This window comes from Chroicocephalus ridibundus, chromosome Z (genome assembly GCF_963924245.1).
Source record: "Chroicocephalus ridibundus chromosome Z, bChrRid1.1, whole genome shotgun sequence".
NCBI lineage: Eukaryota > Metazoa > Chordata > Aves > Charadriiformes > Laridae > Chroicocephalus > Chroicocephalus ridibundus.
This window is the reverse complement of record NC_086316.1, coordinates 64361148-64378254: the sequence shown is the minus strand read 5'-3', so window position 1 is coordinate 64378254 and position 17107 is coordinate 64361148. Positions and strand designations below refer to the sequence as shown.

General features: G+C 36.9%; 1 protein-coding gene across 2 annotated transcripts in view; it reads left to right on the top strand.

Annotated features, from left to right (window-relative positions):
• Nucleotides 1–17107, top strand: part of IPO11 (importin 11) — a 90232-nt gene that overhangs the window by 16466 nt on the left and 56659 nt on the right. For both annotated transcript variants that reach the window (XM_063320146.1, XM_063320145.1), the window contains exons 6-11: nt 5714–5786; nt 9134–9337; nt 13670–13802; nt 14466–14524; nt 15398–15446; nt 16808–16878. In XM_063320146.1, coding sequence (XP_063176216.1) covers nt 5714–5786; nt 9134–9337; nt 13670–13802; nt 14466–14524; nt 15398–15446; nt 16808–16878 — 589 coding nt within the window. The remainder of the gene's footprint in view (nt 1–5713; nt 5787–9133; nt 9338–13669; nt 13803–14465; nt 14525–15397; nt 15447–16807; nt 16879–17107) is intronic.

Sequence of the window (17107 nt, the reverse complement as noted above, 5' to 3'; positions counted from 1 at the left end):
TGCCTACAGCTTGCCATGTGATTTTTTTCAGCAGATGTCGGGGTGGTTGAAGTCCCCCAGCAGGATGAGAGCCTGCAAGCGCGGTGCCTCCTGTAGCTGGAGGAAGAAGGCTTCATCAATAATCTCCCCTTGATTGGGCAGCTTGTAGTGGACACCAACCACAGGGTCCCCTTTGTTGCCTCGGTCTCTATTTCTTACCCATAAGCTTTCAACCTGCTCGTGGCTATTCTTCAGAGACAGCTCTTCACACTCTATCCATTTCTTGATGTAGAGAGCAATGCCACCACCCCTCCTTCCTCACCTGTCCCTTCCGAACATCCTGTAGCCATCAACAGCCACACTCCAGTAAGGGGATTCGTCCCACCAAGTTTCAGGAATGGCAGGTAGCAGCATGGTGGCTTCCAGCTCCTCCTGTTTGTTGCCCATGCTGTGTGCATTGGTGTAGAGGCATTTCAGCTGGACTGACAGCTGTGTCACCACCTTAGAGGAACAGCCCTTGATTCATTTTGGGTATTTCACTGCTATTTCCCTGTTCGTTGCTTACAGAGATGGGCTCCCGGCTCATCTCCTTAAGACTTGAGGTGTGCAGCAGTGTAGCCAGCACATCTCCGAGTAACAGGCTGAGGCCCCTCGCTAGGACCCCATCCCGCTAACCTTGGCATATCATCCCACAGCTTGTCACAGGCAACCTGATATTATCCCCCCCTCTTCAAGCCTAGTTTAAAGCCCTGTCAATGAGCCCCGTTAGCCTGTGAGCAAAGATCCTCTTTCCCCTTTGCGAAAGGTGAATGCCATCTGACGCCACCAAGCCTGGAAGTGTTCAGTCCATCTCTTCAGTAATATAAATAGGTGGAACGTCACTGTCAGGTTGTGTAAGGGTGTAAACTGGAATTCCAGATCCGTTTTTTATGGCTCATGAATCTAAGCTAGTTCAGAAAGTATGACATGATTTTATGTTGTTTGTTTGAGGTAGTGTAGTGTATTTTGCCTTACATTATAAGCTTTTCTGAAGATCCACCAAAAGAAGGAAAAGTGAAATTCTGCATCTGTAGGACATTTCAAATAGTGTAGTACTCCTTCATTATTATGTAAAGCACTAGAGTTTTTGTATACGTGGATTAGTATACAATTGCAAAACATCTGCAGGCATTTGGATTCTCTTTTATTAGGAGGAATATACCATCTTTTGCATGGCAGATGGCATAGATCTTTAACATTTCTGTTTTAAGTGATGAGGTAATGCTACTTACATTACTGGTACTTAGCAAGCATTATTCAAAGCAATTAAAATATATTGTTCCAATTTGTTAATGTTTTTAGATAGATATTAGTAGTACTTCTGGTGAAAAAAAACATGGTTTATTTCCGGCATAAGTAATCACTAGAATTTTACTGTTTCAACTGGGGTAAAAATTGAATAACAGTCTTTCAGAGTACTTCTCCTGTTACAAATTTAATGTGATTAAAAAAAATAAATCCTTGGCTATTGTTAATGGTTCTATGGGGTAAATCTATATTAAATTTCCAGTAGAAGTCCAATTTTCGCTATTTCTAGGTTTTTTTATTGCGAATTTAACACAATGTATAAAATAAATTAAAAAAAATACTCTCTGCTGTTAAAGACTCCATGTATCGAATATGTATTAAATTTCCACTCTAGGTCCAATTTTTTCTCCATTCCTAATTTCCTCTCTAAATTTCTCATATGTGACATCTTGTCAGTGTTTTGTGCTCACCCGGATCACTCTTCTCGTAGCAGAATGTGCTGACGCCATTTTAAGAAATGCTGCTTTTAAGCTGTAATTTCTCAGTTGATTGTTTTGTGAATGATTTTTGAAGGTTTTATTGTAAAGGCTGTATTTTTGTTGTCCTTGCAAAATTCTCATCTTTCATTTGGTCTGTCATATCAGCAGCTGCCCCATGTCCATCCATGGTGGTACCTCAAAGGTTGGTCTTACCTACCCAGCCTGTTTGGTAGAGCAGATCTGGAGGTGACTGTTTTCTGCTGCCTCTCGAAGGAAAGGACTGATATTTATACCCGTGTTTTTCCTCAGTGGGATGCTAACTCGGGCCTATCTGCTTTACTCAGCTGTTAATTTTCACAAAATCTAGGGAAAAAATCTGACATCTCTGCTCTTTGCCAAATGTCGTTGAAATTTCCCAGGTAGTTTGAAGACTTATGAGACTTGTAGGAGGGTTCTTGCAGACAGATAATATGTTCATGTAACCTTAATTCTTTAGTAAATCTGTGCTAAAGATGGTTTCTTTTAGAACAATTTTTCTTGAATATTTAATGTGCTTGTGGAGAACTTTCAGTCTCCAAGAACTTTCCCGGTAAGTTAAATGTCCCTGTTGTGCAAGTGTGCTGAAGTTAGTTTCAGATGAAGCCATTGGGAGTGGCATTACCCTTCTGCTGAGCATTCGTGGTTTCTCAGCTGCTACTGCTGCAAAGCAGGAAAATGGTCAGACTGTGAATTCTTTGGACAGTACAGTAGTTGAATGTTTCATTCTGCTAAAATAAGTAAATACAGAACAGTGAATATAAATGTTTTTTTTTAATTAGAAAAAATGAGCCTTCTGAAATATTTTGCTTTTTGCACATGTTCACCGATACTGTCTGCCCTATTCATGCTACTTATTCTCCATGTGCTGTGGACTTGAAGCAGCATTTTACAGTGAGAGTGATTTTAGAGGTGGGCCTGTGACCTTTCTCCCTCCTGCTTTCTCAGGCAGCTTCCAAGATTCCCATGGAGAAGGGCCTAAGGTTATCGTAGCCTCTTTTCAGGAATAGTTCGGCCTATGTTTTGAAATTGTTCTCAGCCTTCTCAGAAGGTGATCTCACTTTATGATTTTGCACGTGGTTTTGGTTTCTTCAGAAATGGCTTTTCTTGAATTCAAGTGTTATTAAGAGCTCCTTTTCTTGGACATGTTTTTGATTTTATATATAATTACTGTTAAATCCTGTCTTTTGTGGACTTTGTTCTCTGATTTGACTACCGAGTTGGCAACTTTAGCAACACTTCTGAAGTCCAGGTTTTTATGTGTTTGCCTGATAACTATAAATAAGTCTTCAGGTTTGAATTTCTGGTTTATGAAATAGTAAACTTTTTTTAAAAAAAAAAAAAAAAAGTTCCAAAAGAACTTCTTAAATATTTGGATATGGGCTTCCCCGTACCACAAACACAAGAAGACCAGGAACTTTGAAATTGTGAGTTGTGAAAGACTACAACATAAATACCTAGAAGTTCATCTCTGGAAGAACTTGCTTTAATTTTTGTAATCCAGCGCTGAAGGGGAATAGCCTGTGGAGCATCCGCCGACCTTCCCAGCTGCTGACCTGCCTGTAGCTGCTGCGTGGAGTTGTGTTGCAGCGTGTGAGAGGCGGGCGAAGGGGGTGTGCTGCTGGTGGGGACGTCGGTGCCTCCTGCGGGGGGGTGTCCCTGTGGCGGGACATCCCGTCTCCAGGAGATGTCGCTGTCCCATCGCCGGAGCGGCGGCTGCCTCCGTTGCTCCCCGGGGAACCCTTGGCGGTGCTGCGGTTCCCGTCACGGAAGGCAATATTAACACTTACGTCCGCACCCATTTTTTTTTTTTTTTTTTCATTACTTTTCGCTAACTTTGCTTTTCACAAGCTTCTGTATTTGAGGCGTTCATCCTGATGAGACTATTTATTTTCTTTCCTTTTTTTTGCTTGTAATGGCCAAAGCTTAATTACAGCATTTTTATTTATAGTCAGTAATGAATTGAAGGCTTGCTGCTCTTGGAGTATGCATAAGATATGATTATTAGAATTATGAAAAAATAATTGGGGGAGAGGGCCTTGTAAGCTTACAAACAAGGTAATGGAAATGATATAGTAGAACCTTTTTTTCTTCATAAACCAGGTTTTTTAGGCACTTTCTCTTATCCCTGAAAGTGACTTATTGTACAAGCTACGTTTAAATGAGATAAGATTTCTCAATTTTAGTAATAGAAGTTTGCAACTTTTAGAGACCACTTAGGTATACCTTTATGTGTGAAAATTGTGTACTGCATTTTTGTACTTAAAAAAAAAAAATGCAGAAATTTATTTCCCTAAAATATCATCTAGTGGTTTTAGATTAATAACTGAAATAGGTCCCTGCAGAAAAACTTATACTATTACAGAAATCCTTGTAAACATTACCCAAAATGTTTTTAAGCATCATTTAATTTTATGTAAAAATAGTGTAAAGCGTAGGTCTTGATAAAAAATCATTTAAATGCGGTTCCTGAGTGCTATAAATTACCTTTGAAAATAAGACCTGGTGTGCAGTTCTAAGTCAGTGCAGTGAAACAGTTATTTGCCCCCCCTTGTGTACTATACTTAGAATGATAAGCCATTGATTTAGGAAATAGTGAGTACTTGTGTTACATAGAGAGGGGAAAAAAGTGAAAACTAGAATATTGTTGCAAATGTATGATCTTAGGGAAAATCCTGCCTCTGGTTTTTTATTATTTTGAGATGAGTATTTAGTATTTGTCTAGATTAGTGTAAAAGCTGTGGTTTAGGGAGCTTTAGGCATCATTTTAAATCTCACTATACAAAACTAGTAGGTTAGTATCTGTGCCTGAGGTCAGACAACACGAAGTGGTTGCGTTAGCATGTTTAATCTTAATTTCCAGCCATTAGACTTCATTGAGACACGATGATTGCGTGCATACTTCTAAATCATTGCAATGTCAGGTAAAACAGTTTCATGTGAACAACGTTGCATGATAACTTAAGTCTTTTTATGTACAAGAAACAGCTTTTTAGGTGCTATCAGTAAATGAAAGTTGATTTTGTTTGTTTTTTTTCCTGATTGTATGATCTGTAAATGCCAACAAAGGATTTTTAAAAGCAGTTTGATTACACAGGTCATATAAAGTCTGAAGTAGTGGAGGAGTGATATGGAACTGTAATTTGTAGTCTTAAGCTGATAGAGGTCACTGAAAAGAAAGTATAAAGATAGCGTAAAGCTTCACTTGAATGAAAACGAACCTTTAGGGATTATAACTTATCCTTCTTATTAGTTTTCCTTGCATTTTTTTAAGGCTATATCAATATATTTTTCACTCAAAGTTATAATTTTCAAAGTATCTATATTTTTAAGTGTAGCTGTATGACTTGCTTATAGAATAGGATTTGTAGTAGAAAAGGATTATTGCTTTTGCAAAAAGAGCGGTCATCTGGTACCATGATTGCCTTATACTGGGCACCTTTTTGTCATTATCTGTTAGGTAGTATACATGGGCAAAGTAATGCTCAAGTCAATTGCCACAATAATAACTGTATAATAACTGCCTAATAACAATCAGTTTATAGTTTGTACAGTTTTTCCTTGTTTTTGTAATGTATCTGGCTGGGTACCTTATTCTATGAATGTTCTCTCTTGCCAGTTGTGTTTACAAAGGTCACATCAAAACCTGAGGTTAAAAGGTGTCATAAGTATTGTTTCACTGTTCTTTTTAAATATCTTTGAGATAGTAGAAAAACAAGGGGTATTCTCTTGATAGCTGCTTAAACTGAAATACATTAGTTACAAGAAAATGGTGTATAAGAGTAATCTTCACGCAATGAAACACAGATGTACAAATGGAAATTATCATTTAACTTCTGTGTCTCCTAATAGTGATAAAGTAATTCTAAATATGAATTAATAGTTGTTTCTATTGAAAATTAAGTTATATTCTAATAAATATATCCTGACAGTGCTCTTTCTGAAGAAGAAAAAACTACATTGCGTGCCGGACTTATTACCAACTTTAATGAGCCCGTGAATCAGGTTAGTGGTGAATGATTATTACTCTCACAGCAAACGCTTGTATTGATATATAATTTGGTTCTCTCTTTACAAAGTGTTTAATAATAATAATGATAAAGTTGACAAGTTGCAATTTACGTGTTGCCTTTCAGATGGACATTTAGGTTGAAGTGAGATCTTTTTCCGTAGATCATAATTCAACATGTCTTGTGTCTCTGGTTTGCTTTTTGTTGCAGTGGCAGTTTATGTTGTCCCTCACTGTTTATGCAACCATTTGGTGAAGCAGTTCAGGGAATGGATGTAGCTCAAAAATAACCTTCCCTCCCTGCACAATTTTTCTTTTTTCAGCTGTATCTGTTCCCTGATTTGATTCCCAATATAGCCATACAAGGAAGTGTGGTGGTGGTGTAGCAGGAATGAGCTGTTGAGTATGCTGTTGCATAGACCCACCTAAGCAGTATTGCTGTCACATGTCTAATCACAGCATTATTTAATTTATATAGGCGTAACAAAGCTGCAGTATGATAGTGTCTTGTCTTACATAAAGCGACTAATTTTAAGCTACTATTTTGGTCAGAATAAGGAAGGATTTATTGTTAAATTGAGTATAGCACTAATGCTAGGGGCTCAGAATATGTATATGCTAGATGAATCGGTCTTTCTTCTGCTAACTTATTCTTGCTCATGTAATAAGAGATTCTGCAAGGAACTACTTGCTATTTGCTAATATTTTAAGCTACATCTTAAAGAACTGTTTCAAGAAAATATAGAAATTATTTGCATGAGGTAAAGCTTAAAAAGAACAGGTACAGCAAGCAAACTTCCATTTTGCAGACAGTTCAGTTTCAACTTTTCAGGATTCCTTCATGGTATGAATGTTATTTGTAGGATTAGAGCAATGTATCAAAATGATGGTCTTTATCGAAGACCTTTGTGCAATGACAATTTCAACTGTAATTTAAAGTTCTTATTTCAAGTGCAATTGTTTAAAATGCAGGTAGACATAGAAAGTATCCTTAAATTTGTAGTGTAGGCATAGTTTCAGTGTAAAAGATATGACGAAATGTTACTTGTTTCTTTATTTCAACCAAAAAGAACTATGAAGTACGTCACTGTTGGACCATAAAGTGTGTGTCATTTGTACTACTATTGGGTAGTATCAAATTTATCAAATGTTTCATTTTGAAGTGGTTGCATGATACTTGAATTTCTAAAAACCTAACGTTAACGTCATTGTACGTAAAACAGTTCAAACTTTTTATCAACAATTTTTCCATACCTCCATTAGTATTTAATCAGTTTGCCTGCCAAGACAATAATATAATTTATAGTTCTAAATTCCACTGCTGATAAACTGTGGTGAACTTCTGAGACAATAGTTGCAGGCTGAGATTGGGGCCTCTGTAACTGACATTTTAAAGACTAGCAGCTTTATGTATTTATTTGTGTGTCTTTAAGATACTTTTGGGATGTAGTCTTTTAAGATGTGGAGGATTTTGTTTTATTTTATGCCTGCAGCCTGCTCCTAAATGATTGCCCAAACAGTTGTTGTGATATTGAAGTATGTTCACAGAGTCCTTCTCTCTTTCTCTCCTGTTCCCCAATATGTATTGTAGGTATCTGGAGGTTTCCTTTCAGAGGCACCTTTCATTTAGTTCCCAGTCTGCTTGATATGCCTGAATTTTGATATGTTGTGCTCCCGATGAGTGCTCTTTTCCAGTCGCAGATACCTCATAACACAGTTGCTATCTGCATGTGGTTTCTGCATCATTGAAGGTAGAAAAATTACGACCCTTGTATGTATAAAAAGAGAAAAAACAACGCAACAAAAAATATAAGAATTAGATGTAGTACTGAGGTGTGATGATATGAGCTGACTTCCAGGAGAGAGGGAGAAGAAAAACATAACATACCATATGTTTGGAGCATAATTTCCTTGCCTTCTGAAGATGTTTACCATATGGAGGGAACAAAAGAACAAAATACTCTTTGAAATGTATGACAGCAGATATTTTTTTCACTTAAAAAGCCAGTCCTCAAGGAAAAAGTACTCTTAGAATCCCTGTAGAGGTTGCTTCTTATATCGCATATGGAGAAGAGTTTATTTGCTCCCTCCTGCTGATCAACACCACTTCATCCAAAAATAAATAAGACTCTCAGCTCTTCCTTGCAAACCTTGATGTCAGTTTTCTGAATCAATTAATTCTTCCTAAGCAAGTGGGTAGTAATGAATATTGTAGGAAGTTTTTGGGGTGATCAGGCATCAGATGAAACAGCTAAGGGAGCAATGAAGCAGGGCATGGCTATTCTGTCTTATGCCCGTAAGTTGCCTGGATTTCTTTTGATAGTATAAGAAGGTGACTTCTTCCTTAGGCTGGAATTTTGTTGGTAGTTGTCAGGGTATGTTGAAGGCGAGAGCATCTGCTTCGTTAAGGTTGTCCAATCAAGGACCTTTTCAATGTGAATGGGATAAGAACGGGGAAACAAGAACATTAGGTTTTTGGCTATTTGAGGTGTGAGGTGTGGTCATGAGGGACTATACAACATTTATTAAGGAATGTTTAGGGAAAGGGAGTTGAGGAGCAGTGAACTGGGGAATAGACAGAGGGTATTAAAAGGGCCAGTCACGTGTAAACCATGGGTGGGCAGTACCAGTGTCTGAACAAACCCTGCGCCTAATCACCGTCTTCTGTCCTGCCATCTGATTGAATCCCTTAATTATGTTTCTGTGTAATCTCACTGTTCATCGTGTGTGCTTGCTGCAAGGACTAGGTGCCAGCTACTGGCAAGACTGGTGTGACTGGGGGTCAGATGGTGAGGCTGGTGTGGGTGCCCCTGGCCTGTGGTGTGAGGGTCTGGAGCAAGTGAGAGTCTCACCTTCAGCCACTGGGACAGGACTGCGGCTTACAGGCACGTGTGCCCAGAGGGAGGGAACAGCTCTGGGTAAAACCTAAAACTCAGGTACAGCAGAAAGAAGGATAATATGTATTCAGCAGGCTGTTTGTCAAAAGCCATAGAAAAGATCAGTACGTAAAAAGTGGTTCCCAAATATTTATTTCTTCATTTATGTGGTTTCTAGAGACAAATTTAGTGATCTGTATGTAAAATTTAAACATGGTACCCAGCTTAGCACTTTATGTAAATACTTACTATAAACGTAAAATGGAAGACTCTTTTTTTTTTTCTCCATGTTTATTTGCATTCAGCAAGCTTAAAAATACTTTGAGGAAAAAAACACACAAAAATCTAGGAATCCAGGTAGATTTTTTTTGATTCAGGTTTTATTTGGCTGTTAATGTATGCATTGTACATATCCTAAACGATCTTTGACTTTTGTGGTATCTGTGTTTTATTTTGCTTTTTTGCAGATAGCAACTCAGATCTCTGTGCTGATTGCTAAAGTTGCCAGGGTGGACTGCCCAAGGCAATGGCCAGAACTTATACCCACTCTTCTAGAATCTGTGAAAGTCCAGGATGATCTTCGACAACACAGAGCACTACTTACCTTTTATCATGTCACGAAGACCCTGGCATCCAAACGGCTTGCTGCAGATAGGAAGCTTTTCTATGATGTAAGTAATGCAATGCAATATTGTAGAGCATGCAAACCTTGTGCTTCACATGCTCGCCACTTCCCGTGGTTAGCTGGCCGTGCATTAACGGCAGGTATGTTGACTTTAACGTCTGCCTTTGAAACAGGAATGCTCTTACTTGGGTGATTATATGTACAGTATGAAATAACTGGAAGTCAATTTCTAGGTGAAACATTTTTGAGATCTTTAGTAATTTTGCATGCAGCTTGCGTGTTGTTATAATAAGTTGTGTTAAGAAGCAGAGCTTAATTTGCAGAACAATACCTGCATATCAGCCTTATGTTACCATGCTGTACAGCAGATCTTTCTATAGATGAATTCCCAGTGGTTTTGGAAGTGTGCCCTGGATTCACAATTCAGTATAGTCTTTAAAAAATACTGGGGTTTAGGCTTCCATATCACAGTATTTTGGCTTTTATCGTCAGTGAGAATGTGTTTGATTGGGGTTTTTCCAGAACAGCTTCTTTCTCCAGGTTAATTAAAAGGCAAGATGTGAATATAAATGCCACATCTTGTTTCAAGTAGCTTGCATTCTCCACTGTAAGAATCCACTGATTAGAACACAGATTTACCTTTGGCAGTTGGTGGTTGCGTCTCCAGTCTCATTTGGAGTTAGGCAATGACGTAGTACAGTTAACTGAATGTATTTTACCCATTTATTTATGTATAAGAAAATTTCTGGCAGTGTAATCATTAAGGTGAGATTTTATTTGTCAGGAGTTTGAGGAAATGAATACTGGCTCTTGTTACAGGGCAGGACTGAAACAATGATATGTTACTATGAGATGTGTGTGTAGAGGAACAGTGTTTTCTCTCTCTGCTATTTATAGGTATGGATGAATGTCATCTCTGCATAGGAAATACTTGTTTATATTTTGCAGTTTTATTAGGCCATTATACATGATCTGGATAATTGAACAATACAGGTTTTGTTATATTCACAGATACTAATTCCAAAGCAATAAAGGGAGACAGATAATGACTTCTTTGCTAGAGTTCTCCTAAATCAAGATGTTGTTTTTGCAGCCTGGTTAATACAGCTGAAAATACCATTAATGCTTAAGGATATAGCAAAAAAATCAAAACCCAATCCGCAAGCCCCACCTTCATAAAGTTGCCAAATCCATACCATCTCAATAGAGGGACAGAAAGGAATTTATAACTGTAAGGTCCACCATTTGTTCTTAAAGTTGTTGTGTCCAACAGTAACTTTGCTGTATTTCCACCATTTTATGAGGTTCAAAAAGAGCTCAGTTACCTTCAGTCATTTTTGTGTTTCCAAGAAGCTCATTAAGTTTGTAAGAAACTTTGTCCCCATGGAATGCCTTTTACCCAGCATTGTATTTTCTTTGTATATTCTTCTCTTTGTAGAGTAAGACCACTTCACACATGTGAATAAATGGCTCATAACAATTTTTTTTAGATTTGTGAGGCAGTTCTTGTCAAAAGTATCATTGAAATTTCATTTTAATAAGCATGTGCTTTAAGCAGGCTTTTTATGCTTAAATGTTGGGTTTTAAGTTGTGGATATGTTCAGTGTCCAAAATTCCTCTGTCATCTTATTTGACGTGGATGAAAAATTTCAGTGCATCCAGTTTCACTGGGTTGGGAACACTATGTGTTGGCAGTTTTTTGAACTTAAGGTGGGAAAAGGAAACTTTCTGAATATCTGTCACTACAGAGTTCACATTTAAGGATTCTTTTCATTTAATAATGGTGAAATTGAACAACTTTGAAGTCTACTGCTTCTGTCTCCTGGTAAAGGGAATTCCCATCTGTTGGCTGGCATGTGACTTCTCTTGGGACAGTCAGAAAGCCTTTCTTGTGGAACTTCGCCATTTAAAGCTAAAAGTTCTAAAAAGCTTAAGTAACAGACTGCAAAGTTCGTGATACTTTCAAATAAGTAGTCACAGTTTCAACATTTTTTTAGTACAGCTCTGGAAACGCTTGCTAAATTTTACATGTAACATGGTACTTGAAGATTACAATGTCATGCTTACAGATAAGGTATCCCTTATTGAACTCTGTTACCTGAGGTTTAAAAAGAAAAGTGTTACAGATTATGATACACTAACTTGTAAGTGCAGCTTATTTATAACTTCATCTTTCTGGTCAATAGGACAGTCACAATTGTAACTACATTAACAATCTTCAAGGTAGAATCAACTGCTTTAGTACAAATAGAAAAATGCAATATCTGGTTATATACCATTGGTGGTACTCCTAAAAACATTTATGTTCTTTTGAGCCTTTTCTGGACGTAGTCTATTAAATGAGAATGGTGGCTCTTGGAAGTAAAACCAGTGAGTTTTATTTTTTATCTAATAAAAATGTACTACTGCTTTTAGGAAGAAATTGATTGTATGTGTTAAAACCTGTAGTATTTGAATTTTAAATAATAGCACATAGCCATATACCACATGTTGGAGAAGTGATATCACAAAATTACTGCAAACAAGCAAAAATATTGGTTACAGTTTTTTTCGCCTAATGCATTTGACATTAAGCTTTCGTGTCTTCCTGTTACTTCTTGGCCATGGTTTTTAAAGAAAGCTGTTAGATTTTTACATGCTGTTTAGATTTTTTTAGATTTTTTAGATTTTTTTTTTTTTAGATTTTAATGCTGTTTGGATTTTTTCCTGAAACTGTTGTGTTCTGCACAACTTCTGTCTTAAACTAGAACCACTCTTCTTTACAGTCCTACCATAAAGTACAAGAAGGTTTTGGGTACCTTCTCTGTTACTGCATACACACAGTTTAGTTTCCCTGTTGAACTTCAGTGAGGGTTTTTATGATTTTTCTGATTTCTTTGCTGCTTTGGAGATTGCTGAATCTTTGAAATATGGTCTTGAATAGGAATCTTCATGACCATTGGCAGCCTATGAAATCCAATATTGAACAGGTCTGCCATCTTTGCTTTTACTATTCATCATGAACAGTTTTCATTTATGAAGCTATTTCATGTTTATTCTTTAGCTTGGGTACCCTTTTACCACCACCATCACACTTTGTCTGTTACTGACTAGAGGAATTTAAGGCAGCCTTGGCCCTTGACTAGGTCTTTAGGTCCTGCAAATTATAATTGCTAGTTGACTGACCTGAAATGTAAAAATGTGGTGCGTCCTCCTAATGGATAGTATGTGTATTTGTGGTTCTGTCCCTCCAATTTTTAATAAAGCAATTATGTTTTAAATTTTTTTAGTACTAAGATACACTGATCTGATGACAAACAAATGGGTTTATCCAGAGTATATTCTATTATTAGAACTATTATTGCTGCTTTGAGTTGGGTTTGGGGTGGGGTTTTTTTGTTTTCTTGTGGGTTTTTTTTTTTCATCCGAGTTGTCACTGCTTACTGTTATGGTGAATATTAATGTATTCTGTTTGAGAGACACCCACCTCAATACCCAAAGTCTACCCCCAAAACATGAGTAGGTTGAAACTGTTGATAATTATGCAGTGATGTGTTTTTGCAACTCCACAAACACATCATTGAATAATTATCAAGAGTTTCTACTGTCTCACCTTTACTCAGTCAAAGAAACCAAATAAAGAAGTCACATGTGCTTTTAAACGTGTAGCAGACTAAGTGCAGTTTCTTCCTTAACTATGAAGTTGTCAAGTGCTACCATAACTGAGTAAGAAATTCTTTATCTTCTTCAGATATCTTTATCAGGTAAGCACTGTTGGGAAGCTATAACGTGAATTGTCTGAGATCTGTTCGGTGCTAACTGATTAGAAACTATTTGTCACTCTATATTTTGAATAATTGGAGGCAAAAAATCAGGATTTGCAGCTATCAAAAAATAAAGCTTCGGTGTAGGCATTGTTCAACGCTATTTTTATTAGAGATAGGCATGTAACCGCTGTGTCCCAGAGTAAGCTGATTCAAATATTAACTATGCTGTAAGACAAACAGTTTAAATCTTGTGGAGGAGGAAGCGATGAGGAGAGATGATAGTTTTTTGAAGCCTCATACTGTATTATTGACCTGAGGCTGTATTTAATGAACATCAGATAAGAAAGGAGGCCTGTACAGTTATCTTTAAAGTGGTAGAGTCATGGACCAAATAGTCAGGGAAGCAGGTGAGACTATCATAATATCTTCAAATTAAGACAAGGTATTTTCCTGGAAAATATTTGTGGATCAGTACAACAAAAAAGCAAGTGAAACACAGTGGCCCATGGTAATACAAGAAGATGGAGTAAATAATTTTAACACTCTAAACTGGTCTTTAAAATTTAGGAATGTATTATGCTATGACCAAATGTAGCAATCAAATCTGTTGTTGGTCTTTTTTCCTTTTGTAGCTTGCATCAGGTATTTATAGCTTTGCGTGTTCCTTGTGGAATCATCATACCGATACGTTCCTGCAGCAAGTTTGTACAGGGAATGAGGCTGCAGCCACAAATTCACTAGAAAGAACCTTGTTGTCATTGAAAGGTAATAATACAAAATATTAACTTGTAGGAATCAACTAAGTTTCTTCACAATGAATGGTTAAGACTGAGTTATGACTTTTGTTGCCTTAAGTTCACCTTGTTTTTCATGAAGAGGTAGCCTTAGCAGTCAGTTTAGATTTTAGGTTGATGCTCAAGTGCTTATCAGTGGGATGAGTACGTATACTTACTGTACTCTGATGCTTTGTACAATTGAGATGTTTGTGTACGGTGCTTGCAACATAAATTATACCAGTCTTGAATTGTTTCAGAAGGCGCAGCATGCAGCTTCTCTGGGTTATTGGCAGTGATAAACCTGAGAAAATTCATAAGATGGCTTATGGACCCTAGTTGACTGTGCTTGGCCCTTTTCCTGCTGCAGAACCTTTCATAGCTTGAATATTTACAGCTTTTGCAGAACTCTTTATTCAGTAATTCTTGGAGTTCCCTTCATTGTTTTACATGTAATGTACTGAATTTTAAAGTAATTTCAGTAAGATTAGCTTCATGTTAGGTATGGTTGAGTCACCCAAAGGCCCAAAATTAAATGTATTTTTCAATATGAAAATTGGAAGAAAGGCACAGCAACTGTAACTGTAATCGTGTTCTGAAATCTGTTGGAACACGAGCTAAGAAATATCTATACAACTAACTTTTTTTTTCCTAGTGCTTCGTAAACTGACAGTCCATGGGTTTGTAGAACCTCACTGGAGTGTAGAGGTGATGGTAAGTGACATATATCTGTTAGATAGATATAGATTAGAAATCTTCTGTGATGATTTTAGGTTTTGTTAGTTATGTGTAAAAAGTGTTTAAAGGCACTCATTTTGTGTTATGTAAAGGAAGATCAAGCAACGTGGTCTCAAAGTTGTCCTCCCATCAGTTAAGAACTATCAGATCCTAGATAGGTCCTAAACTCTGTGACACCAATGGCATGATATAAAAGGAAAAGGTACCCCTTCCAATTTACATGTCACATATGATAGTGACACCCCTGTTGCCTACTGAAAGATGTCTTATATCTACTCTCCCCCACCATTTGAAGAGGATGTTTTCATTTAATGATGGATGCAATGGCATTTTTGTCCTGTCAAATTCTATTGATAGAATAAAACAGAATTTGTCTGATTGAGGTGAAAGCCTGTGGTATGCAGCTCATCCTGTGGGGGGGAAGAAAAAGAAGAGAGAAACCCAGGCATCTCATTTAATCCCAGACACTGACTGCTTTGGAGGAATTGGGTACCTATGACCTAAATCCTAAACTAGGAAGTTGAGAATAGGAAAGAACTGGATAAGCAGATTGTAAAACATATGTCTATATTTACCTATCACTCCTTCTATTAGAGATGCTATGCTGTTTGTGTGGTACTAATAAGGTCAGTTTTGGATCATCTATGGAGTCTGCTAGAGAGTTAATTATTTGTTTCATGAGGAAATTGATTGTCCAAGAAAATTAATTAATTCAGTTAAAAGTGATAAGGTGACGTCTGAGCTAGTAAAACATCGCAACTGACTTCAGTTTGACTCAACTTTCTTCTCATAATACAGTGCAAAATAAGCTTCATGTTTACAAGACACATATGCTTTTATATTTTTCAGGGTTTTTTGCATGCAGTATTTGAACGGCTAAAACAGTTTCTGGAGTGTAGTAAGTATCTGGATATTTTTCCTTGTATTGGTTGTTCAATATTAGAAGCTGGTGAAAACGTAATACAGTTTAGTGCATCATCAATAATCATTTAAGTGTAAGGTATTTTTTCTAACTGCAAAACTATTACTTTCAATGCTGCTGAAGCTGTCAGAAAAGACTTTGTTAAAAATGTCCTTTTATATCAACAGACCATTGGCAACAGACATACCGGCAGTGTTGCTCAGTGCTAGCTGAACGCACTCGTCTTTTCTTCCGTGTGTACTTGTAATAGACCTGGCGCAAGCCATTAATTCATTTGAAGCCTGTCAGGTCACTCTTTTAGGATTCAACTACAGTTTTTCTGCAAATAGATGTCGGAACTTAAGTAGAAAGAATTTTTTGCTATAAATGAACGTACTTGGCTGAAATTAGGGGTTGATTTGGGGTCTGAGCCTTTTTTCTAGAAAAGGTGGAAACTGCCAGTTTCCAATGCCAAAGTAAAGTAGCTTTTTTGCTCTTCTAAAATGCAAGCTTCTTCACATGCAGCTGTTTGCCCCTTCTACTATACTGTAGTCATGCTCTTTCTGGGCCTTCTTTGATTTTTGGCAAGATAGTTGCCTAACTTTTGATAGACTAAATTGAAGGCCATCCCATCCTGAAGCTCGGTGGCTATCGTAGTCCCCTAGAACATTAGGACTGTGGGGTTTGAATGTCCTAACTTAAGAACTAAGGTGAAACTTCCTGTTTCTGCTTTTCTACTCAATAAGATGTTTTCTAAAAGCAGGCACAACTACCTTACAAGATTAGCTTTTGCATTTATTGTATCATGCGTTTTGCCTGTATGCCTTCCTTATGGCTCTTTTTGTTTTTCTCTTTTTTTCTATAAAAGCTCTATTTGTCTTTTATAAATTCAGAATGTTTTCCAGTGTACATAATCAATTATTTTTTAAGGTGGAGTTTCTAGAAAAGCACATACTGTTATGTAATAAGGATATACCTTAGTTTTATTAAAAGGGCATTTTCATTTTTTCAATGCTTTTTTACTTCTTGTCTATGCTAGCATTTACTTGCATTATTTTAACTGTCTTTTATCATTGAATTGTCTGTAATGATGTCACAATTGTTTTATTCTGATCAGTTACAGTGAATTTCACTGCAGCTGAAAGAAACAGTTAGAGATTATTTTTTTTTTCCCCAGTACTCATTACCTTGAATTTGACCTTGAATTTATTCTGCCATAGAATTTTTTCTGGCTGACGCAATCCCTGAACTTCAGATAAAACAAGTTGTTCTCCCATGTTAATTTTTTAAAACTTAGCTATCCAGAAAGAAAAGGAAAGTCTGAAAAAGTGATAGTTGTTAAATATCTGATTTACCAGGTAGAAGTATAAGAGCAGAAAATGTATGCAGAGATCGTCTAGAAAAGACTATAATTCTGTTCACTAAAGTGGTAAGTAAATTCTGCGTTCAGTTACTGAATAGTTTACCATTCTGGAGGAGAAGTCCCCGTTCGGATATATATGCACCTTAAAGCCGATAGGTTTCAGATCTTTTAAAGAAATCAAAGGAACTGCAACTTGAAAATTCTTTATGAAATATATTTTTGAAATTTTTTAAAGAAAAGGATGTCTGTTTACTCATGCTAACGTAAGTTGCAGGGGTGAAGAGTACGTTTCCTT